The 21,206-nt window shown below is 43.2% G+C and overlaps 1 protein-coding gene across 1 annotated transcript in view; it reads left to right on the top strand.

Moving 5' to 3' along the window:
- The first annotated feature begins 1,850 nt into the window (after positions 1–1,850).
- The window catches only part of slc25a26 (solute carrier family 25 member 26), a 40,285-nt gene continuing 20,929 nt past the window's right edge, over positions 1,851–21,206 (top strand). Inside the window, exons 1-5 of the mRNA XM_061219421.1 lie at positions 1,851–2,007; positions 4,310–4,466; positions 4,812–4,921; positions 11,891–11,995; positions 12,573–12,620. Coding sequence (XP_061075405.1) covers positions 1,975–2,007; positions 4,310–4,466; positions 4,812–4,921; positions 11,891–11,995; positions 12,573–12,620 — 453 coding nt within the window. The 5' untranslated portion in view covers positions 1,851–1,974. The remainder of the gene's footprint in view (positions 2,008–4,309; positions 4,467–4,811; positions 4,922–11,890; positions 11,996–12,572; positions 12,621–21,206) is intronic.

Below are 21,206 nucleotides of genomic sequence, written 5' to 3'. Positions count from 1 at the left end.
CTCACAAAACAGTGGATTATTTTTTTTTAATAGATATATAATAGGGTTTGATTTTTTAAGAGCTAAAATAAACTTCATTCAGTTGAAAGATGCATGTGCAATATTGATCTTGGTAATGTTTATTAATTTATTAATTATTAATTACATTTGAAATGGAGTGGACTATATTAACAACTATATTATTATAAAATGCAAGATTCATACAGCCTGTATCATGTATCAATACATTTCTTTTAAATAAAGTTTTTTATAATCTAAAGAAATTGCAAGTGATACCCTACCTCTTGCTTGTGCTGTGTGATTGCTAACAGCCAGCAGTATGTGAAAACAATGAAAATGGATGGAAGTTTTGTCTATTGCCTATTTCCAATTTGCTAAATGTGCATACATTACTCATATTATGTTCTTCGACCTGGCAAGAAAACATGATTAAATTTTTCCAACAGAGAAATGACGAGCCTACATTGCATGTTAACTGCTCATTTCTGATAGAAAGACTATTAACTCACTAGCACTGTCACAAAGAAACTAACTATGTATGGGGAACTATGTATCTGTAATATTATCCTGTACCCAGCTGAAACCAATGGGAATGACCCTCTAACCACAGTCACATAGCCTAACTGTCTCTGTGAAAAAGCAACTGATACTGATAGACACAACACATTGTATTTCTTGTTGAACAAGGATAAGCATAGGACTTCACTGTCACTTTGAATTTGACATCTACATGCGCACCAAACAGCTTGGCTTACAGCGGGCTGTATAATTATTGGCACCCTTCACTTTATTGGCACCGAGCACTTTATTAGGAACATTTTTACGTTATTACTCCTGCTTATTCATGTGATTATCTAATCAGCCAATTGTGTGGCAGCAGTGCAATGCATATAGTCATGTAGATACGGGTCAGGAGCTTCAGTTAATGTTCACATCAACCATCAGAATGGGGAAAAAATGTGATCTAAATGACTTTGACTGTGGAATAATTGTTGGTGTCAGACAGGGTGGTTTGATCATCTCAGAAGCTGCTGATCTCCTGGGATTTTCACACACACACTAGAGTTTGCAAAGAATGGTGAAAAAAAATAAAACAATTCCAGTGAACAGCAGTTCTGCAGACAGATACACCTTGTTAAAAGAGATGTCAGAGGAAAATGACCATAAAAAAAGATTTAATTGGTTATTTAGCTGATACTTTTATCCAAAAGGATTTACAGTTGATTAGACTAATCAGGGAACATTCCTCCCTGGAGCAATGTGGGTTAGTATCGAGGTGCCATTTATGGTTATTTTTAGAGACTTGGTGACAGGTAGTGGTGGTATGTTTAACCATTTATGTCTTTTTTGTACCTATTACCATACTTGTGACAAAGTGATTTTCCATGCTTGTAACTTGTTAAATTTTTATACTCTATACTTCTGAAACAGGAAGTGATGAAATTACACAATATAGTTCATTTAGACCAAGATTAACTAAAGTAAAAATGTATTGACAATTTCACATCGTTTTCTTTTATTTACAATTCTTGTTAATAATTTTGACACCTCTGGTTTTCAGAAAAAAAAATTGATTAGTTAAAAAAACAATTAAAAAAAACGTGAGAGTACATGTTTTGAAATAAAAATATATTGTTTTCACATAGGTTTGAACGTAACATATATATTATTGTCTATGTTGTTTATTATGTCCTCCTCCCCGCCCGCTGTATATTTCAAGTACCCTACTGACATTCATTTGGGGCAGTTCGAAATCCAGCGCCTTTTCGGCGTCTGATCCTGAATGCACAGCGGTTGGATAAGAAGTGTCCCTCGTCGTTACGCGAGCATTACGTAAACAGGAAGTACTGAGTTAGGCAAGATGGCCGCGTCCTTGATAAACATGTTGCACTTCGAACTGAATGGACGAACCGCAGTACAGCCTAAAATAACACAGAAATGATTTTGAGAAAGTAATCACGAGTCGAGTTTAACATGGAGAGAAGAGAATTCGTTGCATCGCTTGTGGTAATTCTCCATTTACTACTGACCTTGCGTTATATTTGCTGAAACTACTGCAACCTGTTTGTACTTTATTCTAGTCGATGTTGCTACCTAGCTCGATACAACCTTACTGTATAGGTACATAACCATTTGATTGCTTATACTGTCATTTTCAAGAAAAAAATTGTAAGACTTCAGTCGAGCTTCTTAACTTGACCAGACTAGCTAGCCAGCAAAATCCACTATACAGTTTATTTCGAATAATTAAAATAATTGTTTGTCTATCCGCTTTCAAATTTCTGACTCGATTTGCAAGCTGTCGATAATTATACACAATGCCAATGTAACTGTTACATAATTAAACAGTTTTAATCACGTCTTACCACAGTTGGTTAAATCTTACTATCAAGGCATATCATTTCGTGGCTGCCCTGACCAACAACAGTAAATTACTGATTCCGCATGAAAATCGAATTATTAACCTTTTCGGATGATTAGACGAGCAAAGATAATCCACCTGCACTGTACGGCAGTGTCGACCATAACAATTGTGCAGACCGCATGTTTGTAAATCAGACGTTACCCCTCTATGAGGCGAACAAATATTGTTATTATTTGTTCGGCTGAATAACAACAGAACTGCTAACAAAACCAACCTTGTTGATGTCGCGCGTTTGGTCAGTCCGTTAGGGTCATTAATGTAAAATAACTGATCACAGTTTCGAATAATTCTCACGTTAAAGTATGCATTAAAACTAATCAACGATGCTACCACTTAGTGAAATGACAGTCCAGCTAATCAGTAGCACTTTTTTTCAGATAATTACCTTTGAAAATAGAAAACCAGGGCCGGATTTGGATTCGAGGTCCAGATTTGAGCTGGTTTATATTTTCGAGCCAGCCTTGCTTCTTGTTTCTTTCAATGATACATTTCAGAATGCGTGGTATCTATAATCTTTACAAAGCATTTATCGCAGAATTTGTTGCTTCCCAGTATACAGGAGCCTAATACAATTCCATATTGCTCTTTGAAAGTTAGAAGCACCTTAAATCAGCAAAGTGCCAATGTATGTAGAGTGAAACACGCTACTTTCTAGTTACACGATCACCGTCTTTACTCTAAAACCAGAAAAAATGTTCAGCACGAGGTGTGATTCCACTTGTTTGCTTCAGAGGTGTTAGCTCCAGCAAAACCCAAGTTTCCTTATAGTCTTCTCTCTGTCACTAGCATAGCATCAGTGAAAAAGCAGCTTTCAGATAGTGAGAGCTAATGTGACAGTGGTGTCATCACTACAGGCGGCCTGTAGCGTAGTGGTTCGATCCCCGGTGTAGCCACAGTAAGATCCACACAGTCGTTGGGCCCTTGAGCAAGGCCCTTAACTCTGCATTGCTCCAGGGCAGAATTGTCTCCTGATTAGTCTAATCAACTGTATGTCGCTCTGGATAAGAGCGTCTGTCAAATGCATTAATGTAATAATGTCATCAGCGATTGACACAAATGTTGGATCTACAAACATTAGTGGAGTTGGATGTTAGCTTGAAACATGTTTAGTGTTCTCAGTAGATATTGATAAACATTTTACAATACCATTACTCGGTGATAAATTAGGTAAATATGAAATTGAAGTGGCATCAAGGTTGTGATCACAGGAACTAATGTACATATTTGTTTATGTGGACACATGAACATTCTCCTCTAAATTTGTCTCAGAAATATCCACTGTCTCTTTTTTTGTGTGTAAAAGTTCACACTTTCAAATTCATAATAAATGTAGATCTGTCTATCCAACTGTCTAAATGGATAATATGTCTCACATAAACAGCAGATAGACACATAGATCACAATTATGATGAAGAGCTCTGAAATCCATTATTGATCTGCTTTCAAAAATGACTTGGTAATCAGATAATGGACTTGATGTAAGAGCCAGTTCAACTAGAACAGAACTGATTGATGAAAAATATCAGTTTTAAGTTTTGTCCAATGGTGTGTGTATGTGTATGTATATGCCTGTGTCTGTGTCTGTATACATGTACATGTGTCTGCCTGTGGATGTCTGCGTTTGTGTCTGTGTGTGTTTCCATGACCGCGTGTGTATGTGACCGTATGCATGTATGTGTGTCTGCCTGTTGATGTATGCGTGTGTGTGTGTGTGTGTGTGCGCCTATGTGCGTGCGTGCATGTGTGCGTGTACGTGCGCACGCTCGTGACTGTATGCATGTGTGTTTGCCTGTGGATGCGTGTGTGTGCACGTGTGCGTCCGTGTTTGTGACCGTATGCATGTACATGTGTCTGCATGTGGATGCGTGTCTTCTCTGTGGACAGGCCGGGGGCTGTGCGGGGATGTGTGTGGACCTCACCCTCTTTCCCCTGGACACCATGAAGACCAGGCTGCAGAGCCAGCAGGGCTTCTCCAGGGCCGGGGGCTTCCGGGGCATCTACGCAGGGGTCCCTTCAGCTGCGGTGGGGTCCTTCCCCAGCGGTGAGTCGTCATTTTAGTTTAGTTAGTATCTTTCCACCAATATAGGCTAGTTCTGTGTCATGGTGTCAAAATGAGTAAAAACAGAATGCACTCATACCCCTCGCTGGATTATAAAAATAATATATCAAATACATATTTCCATTTGACCCATGTACTGAATCCTTTCAAGCGGAGAGCCGTGCACAATGTTGTGTGCGGCGCATGTAGGGCGTCTCGAGGGGTGGCACGAGTTTCTACCCCCAGCCTGATTCAGAGCCGGCCCCCTACGCAGCGCCGTAGCCCTGTTATTAATCACTGCAGTCTGGCCTAATTGGTTCTCAACACAGCGGTTCTGCTTGGTTTCAGCCGCGGCCTTCTTCGTCACCTACGAGTGCGCAAAGTCCCTGCTCCAGGTCTCCCCGGCCTCCAACATGACCCCCGTCACCCACATGGCGGCCGCCTCCTTGGGAGAAATCGTAGGTCTTTTTCCTGTTTTTCAACTTTTTCTAACTTCCACACATTTTGGGTCAAAAGGAGCAACATGTCTGTTTACATGAATGGTAAAAAAAGGTTTGGGCTCGGCGGGGTGACTCTCGGACCCCCAGTTTCTTAACATTTCTGCACCAGCTGGGTAAATAAGATCTCATTACAGCGTATTGACTTAGCTGTTTTCTCTGCGTGGCCTGAGACTCCCTCCATTTTGTCAGGGGATTTTGGCTTTAAAGCAGAGTAGAGGAGCACAATTTCCTTCTGTGGTATGGCATAATAGCTCACAGCCCTGGAATTCCTGTGTTGAACTCCTGTGCTTGTCCAAAATTGTATGGGATAATATGGCTTCCTGCAGCTGGTAAACAAAAGAATGTACACATTCATGCTTTTTTTTTTAGTTAATGCCTCTTTTGTTATTCTATCTGTCATTGTTTTGGGTTTATTACATACAATATATTCACATCTATGTTGTGTATACATAGGTATGTCAATTGCCAAGGTGCTTTCCAGCTGACTTCCAGAGTTGTTGTAGAAGTTGTGTTGGGCTGGATGATATATACTTGAGCACTAAAGTTGCATTAATGTGGCTACCTTCCCTTTTCCCTGCACTACTTTGTATTCATATTGGTATGAGTAACTTAGTTCTTTCTGAAAGTGAGCTGGGGTTCAGACGCAGTCGCTGAAGGTCTCCGATGCCTCGTTTGGAGAGGTGAGGGTGAGGTCAGCACTATCTTTAACCCCCGCTCCAGCCTGGGATTTGCACACATCAAACGAGGTGTGCATTCGGCAGGGCTCGGGCGTGATACCAGGGCATTGTGGGTACTTGTTCTTTGACTCAAAGGCTGTAATCTCAGGCTTATCCATGAAAGCCCTTCCTCGGGGCAGCCCGGAGAGAAAGGAGAGGAAAATATTGTCGGAGTTATGTAAGCGCTCGAGATCTCTTCTTCTCCCAACATTACAGCTTAATTAAGAGCTGCTTACTATAAAGTCTTACAAGCGACATCCTTCACTGTCAATGTCCTGAGGTGTGTTTCTGTTTCACACATCTCATTTACTCAAGTGATTGATTTATCGATTTTCTCAGTGTATATAATTAAACTTTTATTAAAATGGATTCATTATAATTATTCTATTCCTTAATTGGTTTGTCTGAATGTTTCTTTTTTATTATTATCATTATTGCTGTTTTATGTTGCGCCCTTTATGTGTTCTGAAGAATGTTTTAAAATGACAGGATATTCTTGGTTTATTCTCAAAGTGATAGGGGTGTCAGAAGTACTTGGATATCTGTACGTAAACATTGAGCTTGAAGGAAGAGTCTAATGACTTTGACAATCTGGTTTCATTTTCACTGAAGCGAGGAGTAATATTTGGAATGGAAACGGGATACACATTCAAACCTAGTGTTTCAAACTGTCTCACTGAGTGTAGCATCTCAACAATCCACACCATCCATAGGGCTGTTGTTCTAGTCACGCTTTGTTTTTGTTTAGTTTTTTGGCCTCTGAGTAATATGTGTGTGTGTGTGTGTGTGTGTGTGTGTGTGTGAGTGTGTGTGAGTGTGCGCGTGTGTGTGCGCACGCCGTTTTACTTTTTTCTCTTCACGGCATCATCACTGTAATGGATTTTGAGCACCTGTGAAATGCCGCAGTATAGCTTCCGAAGAATGTGCTCTTTTCCCATTTCACCCTCAAATTGAGGAGAAATTGAGGCTGGGTGGAAGGTGATCGCACACACACACACACACACACACACACACACACACACACACAGACAACGTTGTCGCCCGTCCCGGCTCTGTCCCTCCATCTCACACACCGCTGGAGCCACCGGAGAGAGCACGCAAATCAGCCCGCTTTCCATTCACACACAATACAATCGCTTTCTCTTTTCTTTCCATTCTCTCTCTCTCACTATTTCCCTTTCCCCACAATTGAACACCTTCCTCAGGCTCATGGTACAGAGTAGAGCAGGTGCCAGCTGGCCAGTCAGCTTTCTCCTGCTCTCTCCCTACAGTGCCCTCTGTGTAGCTAGGTGTGGGTCTGACCTCTGGCCAGAGCTTAACCACAGACCCAGTTTGCACTCACAGGTCTCCATTAGTATACAGTGTATTAATATACAGGATCTCTCTACCTCGATGTGCTCTTGATTTTATAGTTTTTATATTCTGCTCTTATATTGCATGCATTTGCTTGTAAAAAAAGAGACATTCTATCATTAATGACTTATTTTAGGACTTTTTATACAGTATACAGTTAAAGGCAAGGGTGCTTTTATCCATTTTTATACGACTTTAATGGCAGTGAAACGGTTCAGTACTATGGAAATCAAATGCCTTCACCGTGAAAGTAATGGTCTTTGCCAGATCTCTAGGACTTTATCTTAATGCAGTAATCCTGCCCTTTCCTTTAATAATATCATTATATATCATACAATATTACGTAGTATGTATATTACGTCTTTTCCTTCTGCATTTCCCCTTCAAAACGCTGCAATGGAATGCATGGAACTGAAGCCCTATATCCTGCTATGGAGTGTGGTTGTAACTCCACTGCCACTGTGCTCTGTGATTGCATGGCTGTCTGTCGCTAGCTGCCACAGCCGATAGTGACATCATCAACAGAGGGACTACCAGGTGCGACCACCGCCCGTCAGTTCCTTCGCCTAAGTGCCATTTTGTCAGCTCCGTCTTCACCACAATGTTTCCCAACAGAAAGCGGCTGCATCCCTGTTCTTTTTAACCTTCGTACGAAAACGGGGAGAGAGGAAAAAAAGTCCATTGTTTTGCGAAAGTGTCTCCCTTAAAGAATGTGTAAGCTGATGGCGGTTGTCAGGGGCGAACAGGTTGTTATCCCACCATTATATCAGATTTATCTTCATTCCCTTTCGCCCGACGTTTGCTCTGAGAGCTCATTTGTCAAGTTGAAGGAATGGTTTTCTTGCATTTATAAACCTTGTCTCCCAGAGGATGTACTGGAAAATACAGTGTGACTTGACGGGGGAGGGCAACTGGCAGCCACTTAACTTGGCATGGCAAATAATCCATGCGTTGCCTCCGAGAAGTAGCTGCCTGTGATTTATCGTGCGTCTCTAACTACAGCTTTGTATTGCCTCTCACCTGGCATTAAATGACACTCACTCAAAAGGCAGAAATATGATCAAGGCCCACGGTGCAGAACCGAACGGTGGCTATACATCTCTAATATAGCCGTTCGGTTTGGGGAGGGTGGCTCTCCCGTACATGGATGTCCTCTGCACTTCCTGTAGGTGTGCTGGAGAATGGCAGTTTTATTGCAGTGCTGTGAGTCTGTGAAGGTACTGAAAATAATGTGAATGATGTCGATGTCAGTTCCAGTCATATGCAGTTGTACCCTGCTCCTATTTTAATATAAAAACATAAACAGAAAGTATGACACATGTCATTGGTGGACAGTCTAATCCTAAAATGACTTTTTCGGATGGATCCCAATTGAAGAAAAACTTAGTTTCTCACAATGCTTGGTATTTGCAAGAATATTTTAGGGAAATGCCATTAAAATATTATAGATGATAAAGCATGGTATGTGATCGAAAGACTTGCATGATGTGTGTTTAGTGGATGACTTCATTATATTGTCAAAAAATGTCCATGTTTAGAACTTGCAGAAACTGAATCACTTCCAGCACCCGCCACCCCTCACCCGTCACATGCCAGCACGCTGCCTTCCTCGTTCTTGCCGGTTTTTCCGCACCCCGCTCCGTCTATCTCTCGCCTCTTAATTCTTGTGTGTCTATGTGTGTTTGTTTGAGTGTTGGTTTTTGTGTGTTTGCCTGAGTGTTGGTATGCGTTGGTTTGTCTATGTTTGTGTGTGTTGGTTCGTATGTGTTCGTTTGAGAGTTGGTTTTTGTTTGTGTGTGTACGTTTGTTTGAGTATTTGTGTGTGTTGTATGTGTGTGTTGGTCTGTGTGTGTGTTCGTTTGAGTGTTGGTTTTTGCTTGTGTGTGTACGTTTGTTTGAGTATTTGTGTGTGTTGTATGTGTGTGTTGGTCTGTGTGTGTGTTTGTTTGAGTGTTGGTTTTTGTTTGTGTGTGTATGTTTGTTTGAGTATTTGTGTGTGTGTGTTTGTTTGAGTGTTGGTTTTTGTGTGTGTATGTTTGTTTGAGTATTTGTGTGTGTTGTATGTGTGTGTTGGTCTGTGTGTGTGTTTGTTTGAGTGTTGGTTTTTGTTTGTGTGTGTACGTTTGTTTGAGTATTTGTGTGTGTTGTATGTGTGCGTTTGTCTGTGTGTGTGTTTGTTTGAGTGTGGGCCTGCTGTTTGCAGGGACAGGAGCTGCATCATTACGCTCTGCAGCAGCAGGCTGGGGGAGAGAAGGCCCCCCGGTTTGAAACGGGCTGTAATTAACGCCGGCGCTCCAAATGGCTTGTAAATAAAGATGAATGACGGCGGGAGTGTGAAAGACACTGCCAGCGCGTTCATCGTACCATTAGAGCCTGGCCCGACCGAGCGCACGTCTGTCAGCCTCCCGTCTCTCCAAACCTCCGGCGTGCGACGGCGAAGAGGGGCCCGGACCGCTACCGTCCGCCACCCCTCTCCCGTCAGCCCCCCACGCCGTCCGCCCCCCACGCCAGCGCCAGCCGTGACCGCCAGCCTCCCGCTCCCTCCCCCGTTCTCCCGCTCCGTCCATCTCCCGCCTGCCGCAGCCCTCTTAATTGCTCCAATAAATTATCTTTCTCACTTTTCATATTTCCAGGGAGGTAATTGAAATGAGCATCTGGGTCAGCTCATCACCCATACCAGATAACCGGGGATCGCTTGCCACGTTCAATTCCGAATTATTATTTTTTTGCCTGTTAAAGGTTCTGATTCTGATTCCGCAGTGAGTATAACCCAATATTTTTCAGTAATGTACAAATGTACCCTAAAAGTTAACCCAGCGAAAGGAAGGCAGACAAGAGATCTTGTCAGGATCCTGTAAGTAAGGGGGACAGATGGGAAACAATAATAAATCACCGCCACTGGGTGGCAGTGTGGGCACGTGTATTCTTAAAGATTGATTCTAAAGACGTACGGATGCTCATTTAAAAAGAGATGATACCAGCAAGACCCTGGCAGGTCTGAGGAGCCCTGCGCTCTCCATTTTGTTTGCAGACATTGTGTTGGAATTGTAATATGTGTCTGAATCATTGCATGTATTTGCCGGATAAGTGCACTGTGCAGACACGTTTGACTTTAAGCCTTGAGAGGTGCGAGGATATGGGAGAGCTGATCGTTTCTGATTTCTGTGACTGCTGTTGGAGGAACACGAGACTTTATCCCAGTTTGGCTCTGTGGTTCTGGGGTGGCTGGCAGAGAGGCAGGAGCCGCTGGTGCCCTGACTATCCATCCATCTATCCCTATCTCTCTTCCTCTCTTTCGCTCTCTCCCTCTTTCGCTCTCTCCCTGTCTCTCTTGCTCTCTCCCTATGTTTTGCTCTCTTTCACTCTCTCTTTTGCGATCTCACTCGTTTTTGCGCTCTGTCCCTCTTTCATTCTCTCCCTCTCTTTCACCCTCTCTCATATGTGTGTCTACTGTATCTGTGTAGTACAACCTTGACCAGGCTACATATCAGTCTTGTGTGTGTGTGTGTGTGTGTGTTTGTCCTGTGTGTGTAGTGAGTGACTGATTTGTAGCCTGGTCAGTGGGTAAATGAAATGATGCTGTATTGAAATGGGCCTCTCACTTGTGTATGGTGCACACATGCAGCAGAGAGTGTAAAAGGTTAATTGCAGTGTCTTTGGCAATGACAGCCGCTGAATTGAAATACACAGCCTCTTTCTCAAAAGGGTTACGCAAGTGCAATACCCCTTCACTTCCATCAAGTAACTGTGCCCATTTTAATCGTGAAGTTTGACGGAAGCCAGTAATTACAGATTCAGAAAGCATACGCGTGCGTTAAGAGGCTGGCTTTACAAAGTGCCAGATTCAGTGCAATAAGGAATTCTATTTCCATTGCTTTGGTAAAGGGTGTATGCATTGTATTGTGGGAGCCCGCATCGCTAAGGAATGCCTTTCAAGGATTTGGATAACCGGTCAGTGTCATAAGGTCAGAAATGTAATATTTCCTATAGCGGTCTCTCAAACAGGAGCGAGGTGCCCTTGCTGTCAGACAGAGGCTGTTATCCATATACTACATTAGACGGGCCACTGGCTCCGGTAACAGACTCCTGAGCGAGGGCCCATATTGGCTCTGACACGCCGACAGATCCCGGTGTCAGGGGCCGTCGTCAGGGACGACCGCGGCAGCAACCGGGGCCCTTCCCATTCAAATCCCGCCAAGATCAAAGGTATTCAAAGGCGAGTGTCGCCGGGGCGCGGGGAATTGGCAGCTTCTCCATTTTGTATTCCCTCTGAGGGCGAGATTGTGGCAGGGCGTCGGCGTGAGTCGGGGGGGGAGGGGGACGTTGTGACTTTGTAATACCGCTGCCCCCTCGGCCGGCGGGATTGCTTTCCGTCCGTGCGGCTCTCCAACCCCCCCAGACCGGCACTGTATTAACACGGAATAAAGGAAGGGGGGGAGGGGCGGTGGGTCTTAAGGACAAGAGGTGTTATGAAGCATGACGTGCCATAAATATTAATGTCAAACTTCACAAGTTGACAATTCCTATTTTGTTGACACATCGTGGCGTTGGCATTTGTAACTTCTCAGTTTGAAAGGGTGGCGGAGGGGCGGAGGGGCGGGGGTACGCACGGGCGATGACAGCGACCTTTCCCTGCTCCTATGCAGATATGTGATTAATGGCCATACGCTGGGTAATTAATCTGCATCACACACACAAGCCGGTGACAACTCTAAATTGTTTTCAGTTAAGAGTGTGTGCTCTGCGTTTCAGTCGTGCCTGATGCGGGAGAGCACAGATGAATACACCTTTGCTGTTCTTAGTGTCTTCCCTGCTACTGTGCGGTTGGTGATTGGCTGATGTGCCTGTGTGTCCGCAGGTGGCCTGCCTCATCCGGGTGCCGTCGGAAGTGGTGAAACAAAGGACGCAAGCTTCCCCGTCCTCCAGCTCGTACCGGGAGCTGGTGGGCACCCTGAGAGAGGAGGTATCCAGACCTGGCCCTGCTTTCCTCCTGTCACAGCAGAATGCCTGAATTTAGTTTAGGAGTTTGACAGTGCCTGGGATAGTTTTCCACGAAATTGAAGTTGAGTTTTGAGGTGTTCAAGACCAGGCTTGTCAGTGTACGATACTTCCTAGACTGCAGGCAATGGAGTGAATGAAGTAGAAATACCCTTGGCAAAATCTTACTTGAGGAAAAGTAAATCTACCCAAGTAAAAAGTAAAACTCTATGCAAATATCTACTGGAGTAGAACTAAAAAAAGTATACAGATACTTAAGTACATTTAAAAGCAAGTATTTTTGTACTTCAACTCAAGAAGAAAATGACATTGAGTAGCCTACATATCTCTACTTTTACCCAAGTACAGGATTTTTGTTTTTCGTCTACCACTGTTCTTCTCATCAAAAAAGATAGATGTTTTCTACACATTCCCTCTGCCGCCACCTCAATCAACTACCTGTCTGTATTTGCCATCTCCCTGCGTCCCATGATGTGCTTACTGCCTGCCGTAGGTCTTTCCTCCTGTCCCCGGTTCTAACACCCGGTTCTCCTGCTTGCTAGGGCTTCCGCGGACTCTACAGAGGCTACAGGAGTACGGTTATTCGAGAGGTAGGGCCATTTTAACTCATTTCCGCTCAAACTCCTCCTTTATCACAAATATTTATTCAGAGTCGCAGCGAAAATTGATTTTGCTGAATCCATTAAACTGCTGTTTTCGAAAGAGTGCATTTGAATAATTGCACCGTAATGGTATTAGAAAGCGCTGTAACTGCTCGAGGCTTGCTTCTTTCATTAATGTTGGTCATCGGTGTGTCCAAGCATAACTGCTGTAATTAATTCAAGTGTATGAAGATATAAATGTGAAACAAAGGAAAGTGTGGGAATTAGACAATCTCCACGGCGTTTTGGCCGTATCCACTCACCTTTTTAATGAACACTTAAACTCTCCTTTTGATTAATTACGTAAGGCCTAATGACGTCTGCCTGGCATGGTAATGATTTTAATGTCCACCAGCCCGAGCACCGCCTCACCTTACGTTTACCGTTTTTTTAAGTTTTTTTTCTTCATTCGCGGATTTTCAAAAAAAGGAGAGGTGGGACGAGGCGGAGAAAAAGCAGTATATGAAGGTGACACCGGGTTTTTGTAATATAGTCCCTCGCCGCGGTGCTATCCTGTACTTATTTTCCGCCTCACCAAACAGATGTTATTCACGCAAATTCCATCTGGACACAAGGAAAAAAAGGGACAACAAGCCTTTCTGATTTCTCCGAGGGGTTCTGAATAAATGAATACATTTCCAACCTGCCGAACGGCCCCTCTGCATACTAACGGCCGGATAAAATGCGGTGCCGGAAGCTCTCGGGATACTCCTTGGGATTGGCTTTGACGTGTGTCAGGAAGGTAATTCGTTTTCTGGCCCCGCTATCTTATCCTGCAACGCCACCCTGTCAAGATAACTTTGTTTATTCAGAATGCCAGCCCCCTGTACGGAGGGCTTTAATTGGGGTCTACTCCATTATGTGTATTCATTAAGGATCCTTCAAAAGCGATTTCTGATGAGATATTACTGCTTACGGAGGGACGGCCCAGGCGAATCGGGGGCGAGGTATTGTCAGAGGAGATTGTGTTTGTGCCCGGAAAGGAGCACCCGAAAGCATCTTGTGGAGGGACGGGGAAACGCGGACATTTTAAATCCTTTTACCGACTGAACAAGGCAGAACTTGCTTCTGAACTTCCTGAACTACCTGTGTACTTCCTGAAATCCAGTACAAACTTGAAGTCTCCTATTTAGGCTTTTGTTCTTTGCATATTAGTTGATGTATGTTGTGATACCCACCGTGGCTGAATTGGCACAATGTTCCAAAGACCTGTATTTCACAATAGTGTGACATTCAAATGGCTGAATGCAAAGTATTTTGAAGCTGCCATACCATGGAACCAAAGTGAACTGTCCCTCCTTGCATTGCGTAACATACCGTGTTTCAGAAACTCTTCAATAACATTTTTGAATTGGAAAGGAAGTCGCTTGGAAAAAACATGAACTTTAATTTAATGAGTAACAATAAGGAAAGCGTATCATGACTTGCCACCACAACTAATTTAGCTGCTCCTTTTACGTGCGTTTACATGCAAATGTGGGAATTACATGTGAAAATGCGAGGCACACCTGTTGCAGTGCAGTCATGCAGAGAGAGGCAGTTGAGAACTCCCTGTTCCATGCAGGGCAGGCAAAAGAGAGAGATAGTGGCCCTGCCAGTTTTCTCTACACGTTCATATTCTAAGCCAGCTTCACACAGATACAGCATCGAATGGGGAGTTGCGAAACGTTCAGAAAAGAAGGCTTTGTCACAAAATATTATGTTAATGAACTTCTGTTTACAGTGTGCATCTTCCAGTTGCTACATATTTGGGCTCCAGTTCATTAGACATGTGAAGTAAGATGTCTGCTGTCTGTTTTCTTGTTATCGCTGACGCACCATATGTTCTTCAAAATCCCCTTATGGACATACGTTCTGGCTTTAAGCTCTAGCAATGTGAGCAGTAAAGCAATCTTCTGCTTCTTGTTTTAATTAGCTTCTCGTATGCCTCAACATATAAAATGAAGCATTTGAAATGGCAAATTAATATTTTTGATTAAGTTACTTGCATCAGGCAAGTGTGACTAATTAAGCAATACATTTCTCACAGTGAGTTTAACTTCAACTGGTGCTAATTAGCCACAGTGTCTTTTATGTTCTTGTTTTATTTGGTTGTAATGGCAGTCTACTTATTGAATCTGTGTCACATCTCTTCTGCCTTGGGGGCCTTGCTTGGATTGTGAATTGCACTGTGTTCTTATTTTTTAATCCTCCCCCTCACATAAATACTGCTCCATTGTCATAATGTAGCATGAGAAGTCCAAATATGGTATCCCATCAGGTTACACTGCCCTAGGCACTCACTAGAGGGCGCACTGCACTTAAGATTTATATCAAGAGCCGGTACTCTTTTTCCAGCTTACCAGCCTTCTTAATTCCCTTTGGGTAGGGGAAATAACCTGAAGGAGTTTATAGCTCTTTTCTAATACATCGTCTGACTTGACTAAGCTTTTCATCCTGTTTCCATAATTTATGCCCGTAGAACCTTTGTTTAAACTACAATGCAGTCACTCTTGTATATACGTACACAGTATTAAAAGTGTATTGTCATGTTTCAAGTAGATGGCAAGTAAAATTTGCTGAGTAAAATATCAGACCAATTGTTGGGCTGCTTCTGAACAAATCTTTACCGTGGATACACAGATCCATTTTTCTCTCCTTCAGCGGTGTTCTCTCCTTCACTGACGTTCTCTCCTTCAGTTCTCTTTTTCAGTGATGTTCTTCTTCGGTGACGTTCTCGCCGATGATATTCTCTCCTTCACTCACGCTCCCACCTCGGCTGCATCTGCAGACCATTTGGCAGTTCCCTCTCAGTGCTCCCAGCATGCTCTGCTCTCCCCGCTCTGACAGGAGCAAAGCCGTGTGATTTATGTGCCCTGCGCTCTTTAGCGTAGCGTACACTTCGAGATAACCTTCTGCAATTCAGCGTTTTTTAACAGACGCCATCACAGCTTGTCTGGGCTAATGGGGAGGGGGGCTGAGATTACGAGAGCAGGAACACATACAACATCGACGCTTTGCATGGGTCCACATAATGAGACGCTTTAACACCTTTCCCAAGACGTGCGACAGCTGGCTTGAGGATTGGTAAATGAATGAACTTGCATTTATTACACACTTTCACACATACAGGAAAACATGAATAAAACAAAATCTAAGGGAATCGTGAAGAAATGTGAATTCCTCTCCACAGGGTAGAATTATGCTGTTAGAGATCATCAGATATGTATGTTCAAGGCCAAACCACCAGTGCACTAATGGTCAAATTAAAAATGGTGAAACAAAAAATTCTTGGTGCAGCAGAGTCGACTCTGGTTCAGTTTGTTAAATGATCTTTGTGTTTACTGCTGGTTCTAGCAGCTTGTTCAAAAACTGGTGGTGTAAACTTTTGGTGCATTCCCGTATGCATTTGACGTGCAACTTAAGGCAGTGTGGAATGTTCTCTCAGGTTCTTCAGGAACTCGCGTCACATTCGAGTCATCAAAAGGGGCCTGTGTGTCCTTGGGGTTGAGATATATCCTGTGTCCGTAAGGATGAAATCCTGTCCAAATGTGTCATATGATCATGTCTGTCACTTAGCGCATGCTAATGGCGGTGAGTATTTGAAATGAATACAGTACAGGTGCTTGTCCTTATCTGAATCTGCGCTAACTAGTATAATACTTATAGCAACTAGTTATTTGAATGAATTATCTTGAATATGGAGGCAGTCGGTTTGAAAGCTTATTCTACCTTATTATGACTTTCAAAACTCAACCTGAAAGGATATTTACTTAAATTGTAATCCTGCATGAAATCACATATGAAGCCTCGTTTTTTTTGTCTTCTCATGCTGAAAACAATGCATCAAATTCTAATAAATCAGTTTAAAAAATGATAATAACTGAATATTTACTGTATAAGCTGTTCTTAAGTTGTTCCACAGCTGATGGTTCTCACCCCTGGCACAGTTAAAGGGCTGTAGGCGTGGTGGTGTATTCCAATCCAATCCAATCCACGGGCTGCTCATACCCTGTCCGTGTTTACACTGATCCATACTGCACTCTGTTTATACCCCCTCATCTGGCTGGCTGGGAGAAACAGAGCACAGTTTATCTTTCAGCACGTACATAAAGAGAGATTTGCACACGCGTGCGAGGGAATGGACAGGGCACAATGCACAGTTAATTTAGCAGAGAAGCTCGCCTTTACGTGTTTACAGTGCATTACGTACGTGTTTAAGTCAAATGCGTAGGGAGTGATGTCACTGTGCTGGGGCCCTTGTTAAGGTCAAAGGCATGCCAGGCTATGGGGAATGTTATTTGTTTATTTTTTGTGTGTGCAAAAACCAGGTTACCACTGCCAACAGGCTTAAACCTGGCAACAAGTGGATCCTTCAGCAAGGCAGTGACCGCAAGCGTACATCTAATTCCACACCTTCATGGTCATTTGACCACAAAATCTGCATTTTGCAATGCCCATCTCAGGACGTGACCTTGTTGAAAACCTGTGGTTTCATTTGAATAGGGCAGTCCATAAACACAAATTGAATGATATCACAGATCTGGAAAGATTCTGTATGGACAAATATACACTGTTCTTGTACCATTCAGAAAGGTATTTCACCTGATTTCTTTCAGTAAATATCCAGCTATGTAAATGCATTTTTAGCAAACTCTAAGCTGGCTGTTCTGTTCTTGAAATCAGGGGACTGTATCTTGTGGTGAACCATCTGAGGTTGTGCTGGTATACTGTAGTTGTCTTTATGGTTGTCATTGGCACATCTATGCCTGCATCCTGAAAAGTGTTCTTGATCTGTTCCTAATGTACCAAATAGTTCATTTTAAAACACACAATGTCTTGGCTGTTTCTCTGATTGGTTTATTTTTTAGTTCCCCCCCCTAAAATATATAATGGCTGAAATTTCTACACTGTTCATGAATATGGATGGAAATAGGAATGAAAATATAGACAGATCTTTTAAATATGTATTAATTCACCAAACAGATAATGCTTGTTAATCACAGGGATGTGGGAGGCCTGCAGTGGATTGTGGGTAATGTTGCCCTTTGCACCTTTGACCTGTGATCTGACCATCCATGGAACTCAGACACGGTGCTTTGAAAGGGGCCCCTGTAATCACATTCATGTTTTGGCCTGGAGAAAAAGAGAAAAAAGAAAGGAACGGGGAGGAGGGGGGTGAGGGAAGGTGCAAGGTGAAGCTTCCGTTCTGGTTGGGGAGGAACACCGTGCGGGCTCCGAGCTGGCCGTGTGTGAAAGCTGATATCGCCGCTGGCTGTGGCACGGAGAGGCCGCAGCTGCTGGAGGCTCTGTAGGGTCTGACTCAACCCGGGAGCAGTCCGCTTACGCACCGCTCCTCAGACCAAGGCCGCTCAGGCAACCCCCCTCCCCTAGCTCAGTCATCCCCTCCATCGTCACCCCTGCATGCCCGCGACTATCCTATTTGGCTTTTATGGGAAGATGCTTGTGAGCCAGTAATAGTATTGTTTTAGGTTAATGACTACAATAAATGTAATAAAATAATAAATAGGTTCTTAGTGGTGTCATATACAATGCAGAGTATATCTTTATTTGATTCTGGAAATCTGAGTATATAACATTAAATAAATATAAATATTATTTTTATTGGATACAAACCGGGGTTGCAGAAGTTTGCCTTCAACACAATGGAGGCAGCATATACTGCAGATATCAAATCAATTTCATGATGCTTGAGAATGAATAAGATTCTGCCCTTTCAAAATAAAAAAAATCTATGAATTTAATTAGGATTATAGGCATCGTTTTTGGTCAATGTAAACCTGAGAATCTGCAGATGCTCGTCTGAGTTTGATGAGGAACCATCTGAGGGACACGAGAGGGGGAGAAATAGATTTTCTGATAGTGACAATCCTCAGTTTAACACTCAATGGTACAGGACATTCACCCACAGAGAATGTATGAAGAGGCTGTATGCACTTTATTAGTTTTTATGTTAATAAAATAGTTGTTGCACGTTGCAGCTCAATATGCTTAACTGTCCAAGCAGGACTCTTTCAGCGTGAGTTTATGGACTGAGTGGCTTTGTAAAAGTTACTGCCCTTTGGTGTGTATGTATTTGATACTGGCTGAATCACTGATTCATTGTTTTCTGTTTACCACTGTTCATAACCAAAATGCTTTAAATGTGTTTGATTTACTCTAGTTAGGCTGTGGCTGAATTGTTCACATTATACACCTATTATCTGTAATATCACAATTTCTGTCTTTGCAAAAGTCTTTGTCAAACATGCAAACTCAGCCGTTGTACATTATCTTCCAGTAATTTCATGTCATCAAACATATGATTTTGGTTTTGCCACTTGCAGGTAACTCTTTTCTTATGTTATGTAAAGGTTCAGTTTAGACTTCTTTGTGTCTGTACTACATCACTCAGACATATTTGATACTATCAGTGTTAGTTTTTCTGTGGAAACCAACAGTGACGTCGTGTTTTAGGAGCTGCTGACCGCGTTGCGTAAGCTTGGGAGGCTTCATTAGCTAATGCTCCGGAGCTGTTTCTGTTACGAAGTCTCGGGGTTTTGCGTTCGCTCCCCACAATTTTCTGGACGTTTGCCTCAATCCAAGCAGAAAATGATCTCAGCCCACATGTGTTTCCCATAGAGGGGGCCTGACGAGGAACACGCTCAAGGGGACTTCCACAAGCAACAGTGACCCGGTGACCAAACCGTAACCACGGGAAACGCTTCCCGGGTCAGGGGCTGACGTGTGCACAGTGAGCTGTGTGCCGCTAGCGTGCGTGTTTAATCCAGACTTGGCTGTGTCTGTCTCACAGGCAAAAATAAATAAACGGTGACATTTCATGTTCTGCACAATCTTCCCGACATGCAATTATGTAGTCATGTTTTATTTCAACGGACCCAAACAATAGGGCATTCCCAGTGTTTTGGTGGTACGAAGAGGGATTTCGGATGTGTGTGGAATGCTCATGAAGGCCAAACGCTGTGTGGTTAATTCTGCTAACCTCACGCAGTGAATGCTGTGAGGTTAACCTCTAATTACAGTACAAGCCTGTGGGCCGGTACTTGAGTGGTTTATCTTTCTCGCTTACTGTAGAGCTGGTGTTCAGGTGTGTGTGGAGTAGTCAGGGTGGGTTGTGCGATTCAAAGTTTATTTATATTATTTAAAATGAAAAAACAAAAGGAATACATTTGTATGTCTCATGAAATGTTAAATTCACCTGTTGCATTCTACTTGTTAATGAATAAATATCTTCAAATAAAGATGAATTTGAGCAAACATTTTAGTGTGATTTAAATATACACGTTTCTTAAATAGCATGTTAGGGTCGTCATATACTGTAGGCTGTACTGTATACTATCTCACTCTCATTTGCTTATTTGGTATTGATATCCGTATGTGATAGTATTCAGACCTACTGTACAGTATCTCTTCAGTTTCTCTGAACATGATTTGTTTGCACGTGTGAGCACAGGGCGGAGATTGTAACAGAATCCGAGAATCAAGAATCTCTGTGGTTTTCCGTCATTTGGTTACGATAGCGAGGAGGAGCAGTGCAGCCATTTTAGCACTGTTGCCGGGGGTCACGTTCTTGAACGTTCTCTGGGATTCCACAGCGAAAGCACCTGCTGAAGCCATTGATATGTGGCTGTGCTGACACTAATATTTACTTAAGCTCCAGTAACAACGGCCCAGGGCTGGAAACATCTGTAGGAAGCTGCAGGAGCCCAGGCGAGGCCATGAAGTCACTGTCACATGTCAGAAAAATGCCCAAGTGACCTCTCACCCCTGGAAGACCGCTCTCATGGACGGAGTTGCAGTGTGCAGATATATTTCTTGTAAATTGACACTGCTGTTGGCTTTTTTCGAAAAGAAGTCATACGCTGGAGAACATTGGACTGGGTTCTGGGGTCTTATTGCTGGGAACTGCCTCTGAGATGTGAGATTCTTTTGTCTCACTTCTATTTTGAGCAGCTCTTTGATTCCAAAATGATAAGCAGGGTTTTTGTTTATTTATTTTACAGGATTTGAGTTTGAGAATAATTGGCTCTTGGCGTAGCGCTGTGTTTTCCCTTCACCGCTGCGGTCTTGGCATGGGGAGCGAGTTCTGCCGCTGCGGAGCGTATTCCAGAATATTCCGAGAGACGTTTTCAGCCACGGGCTGACACCTGACGCCTCGGTGAGGTCCTGTAGCGTGCGGTCCCAACACGCCTCCACGCCCAGGGTGAGGAACGCGCGGTTCAGCCACACACCGTGCCGTCAGGTGTGGAAGGATGTACAGCAAACATCTCTTTGTGGGAATGTTACACATTGCCCCCCCTTTTTAACACATCCTCTGCCCTGGTCTGTATCCTCTGCCCTGGTCTGTATCCTCTGTGATATATCTCCACCCAACTGTCATTGCCTAATTGGGTTATCCCCAGGGCATCCTCTGTCATACCAGGGGATAATTAATTGGCTAATGAAAATACTCTCTCTGACATCATCCGCAGTGAAAGGCACTCCAGAGCTCTTTGTTACCTACACAAAGGCCTTGTAAATAATCCGTTGGGTTCA

Source organism: Conger conger, chromosome 14, assembly GCF_963514075.1.
Source record: "Conger conger chromosome 14, fConCon1.1, whole genome shotgun sequence".
NCBI lineage: Eukaryota > Metazoa > Chordata > Actinopteri > Anguilliformes > Congridae > Conger > Conger conger.
This window is presented reverse-complemented; position numbering and strand designations above follow the sequence as displayed.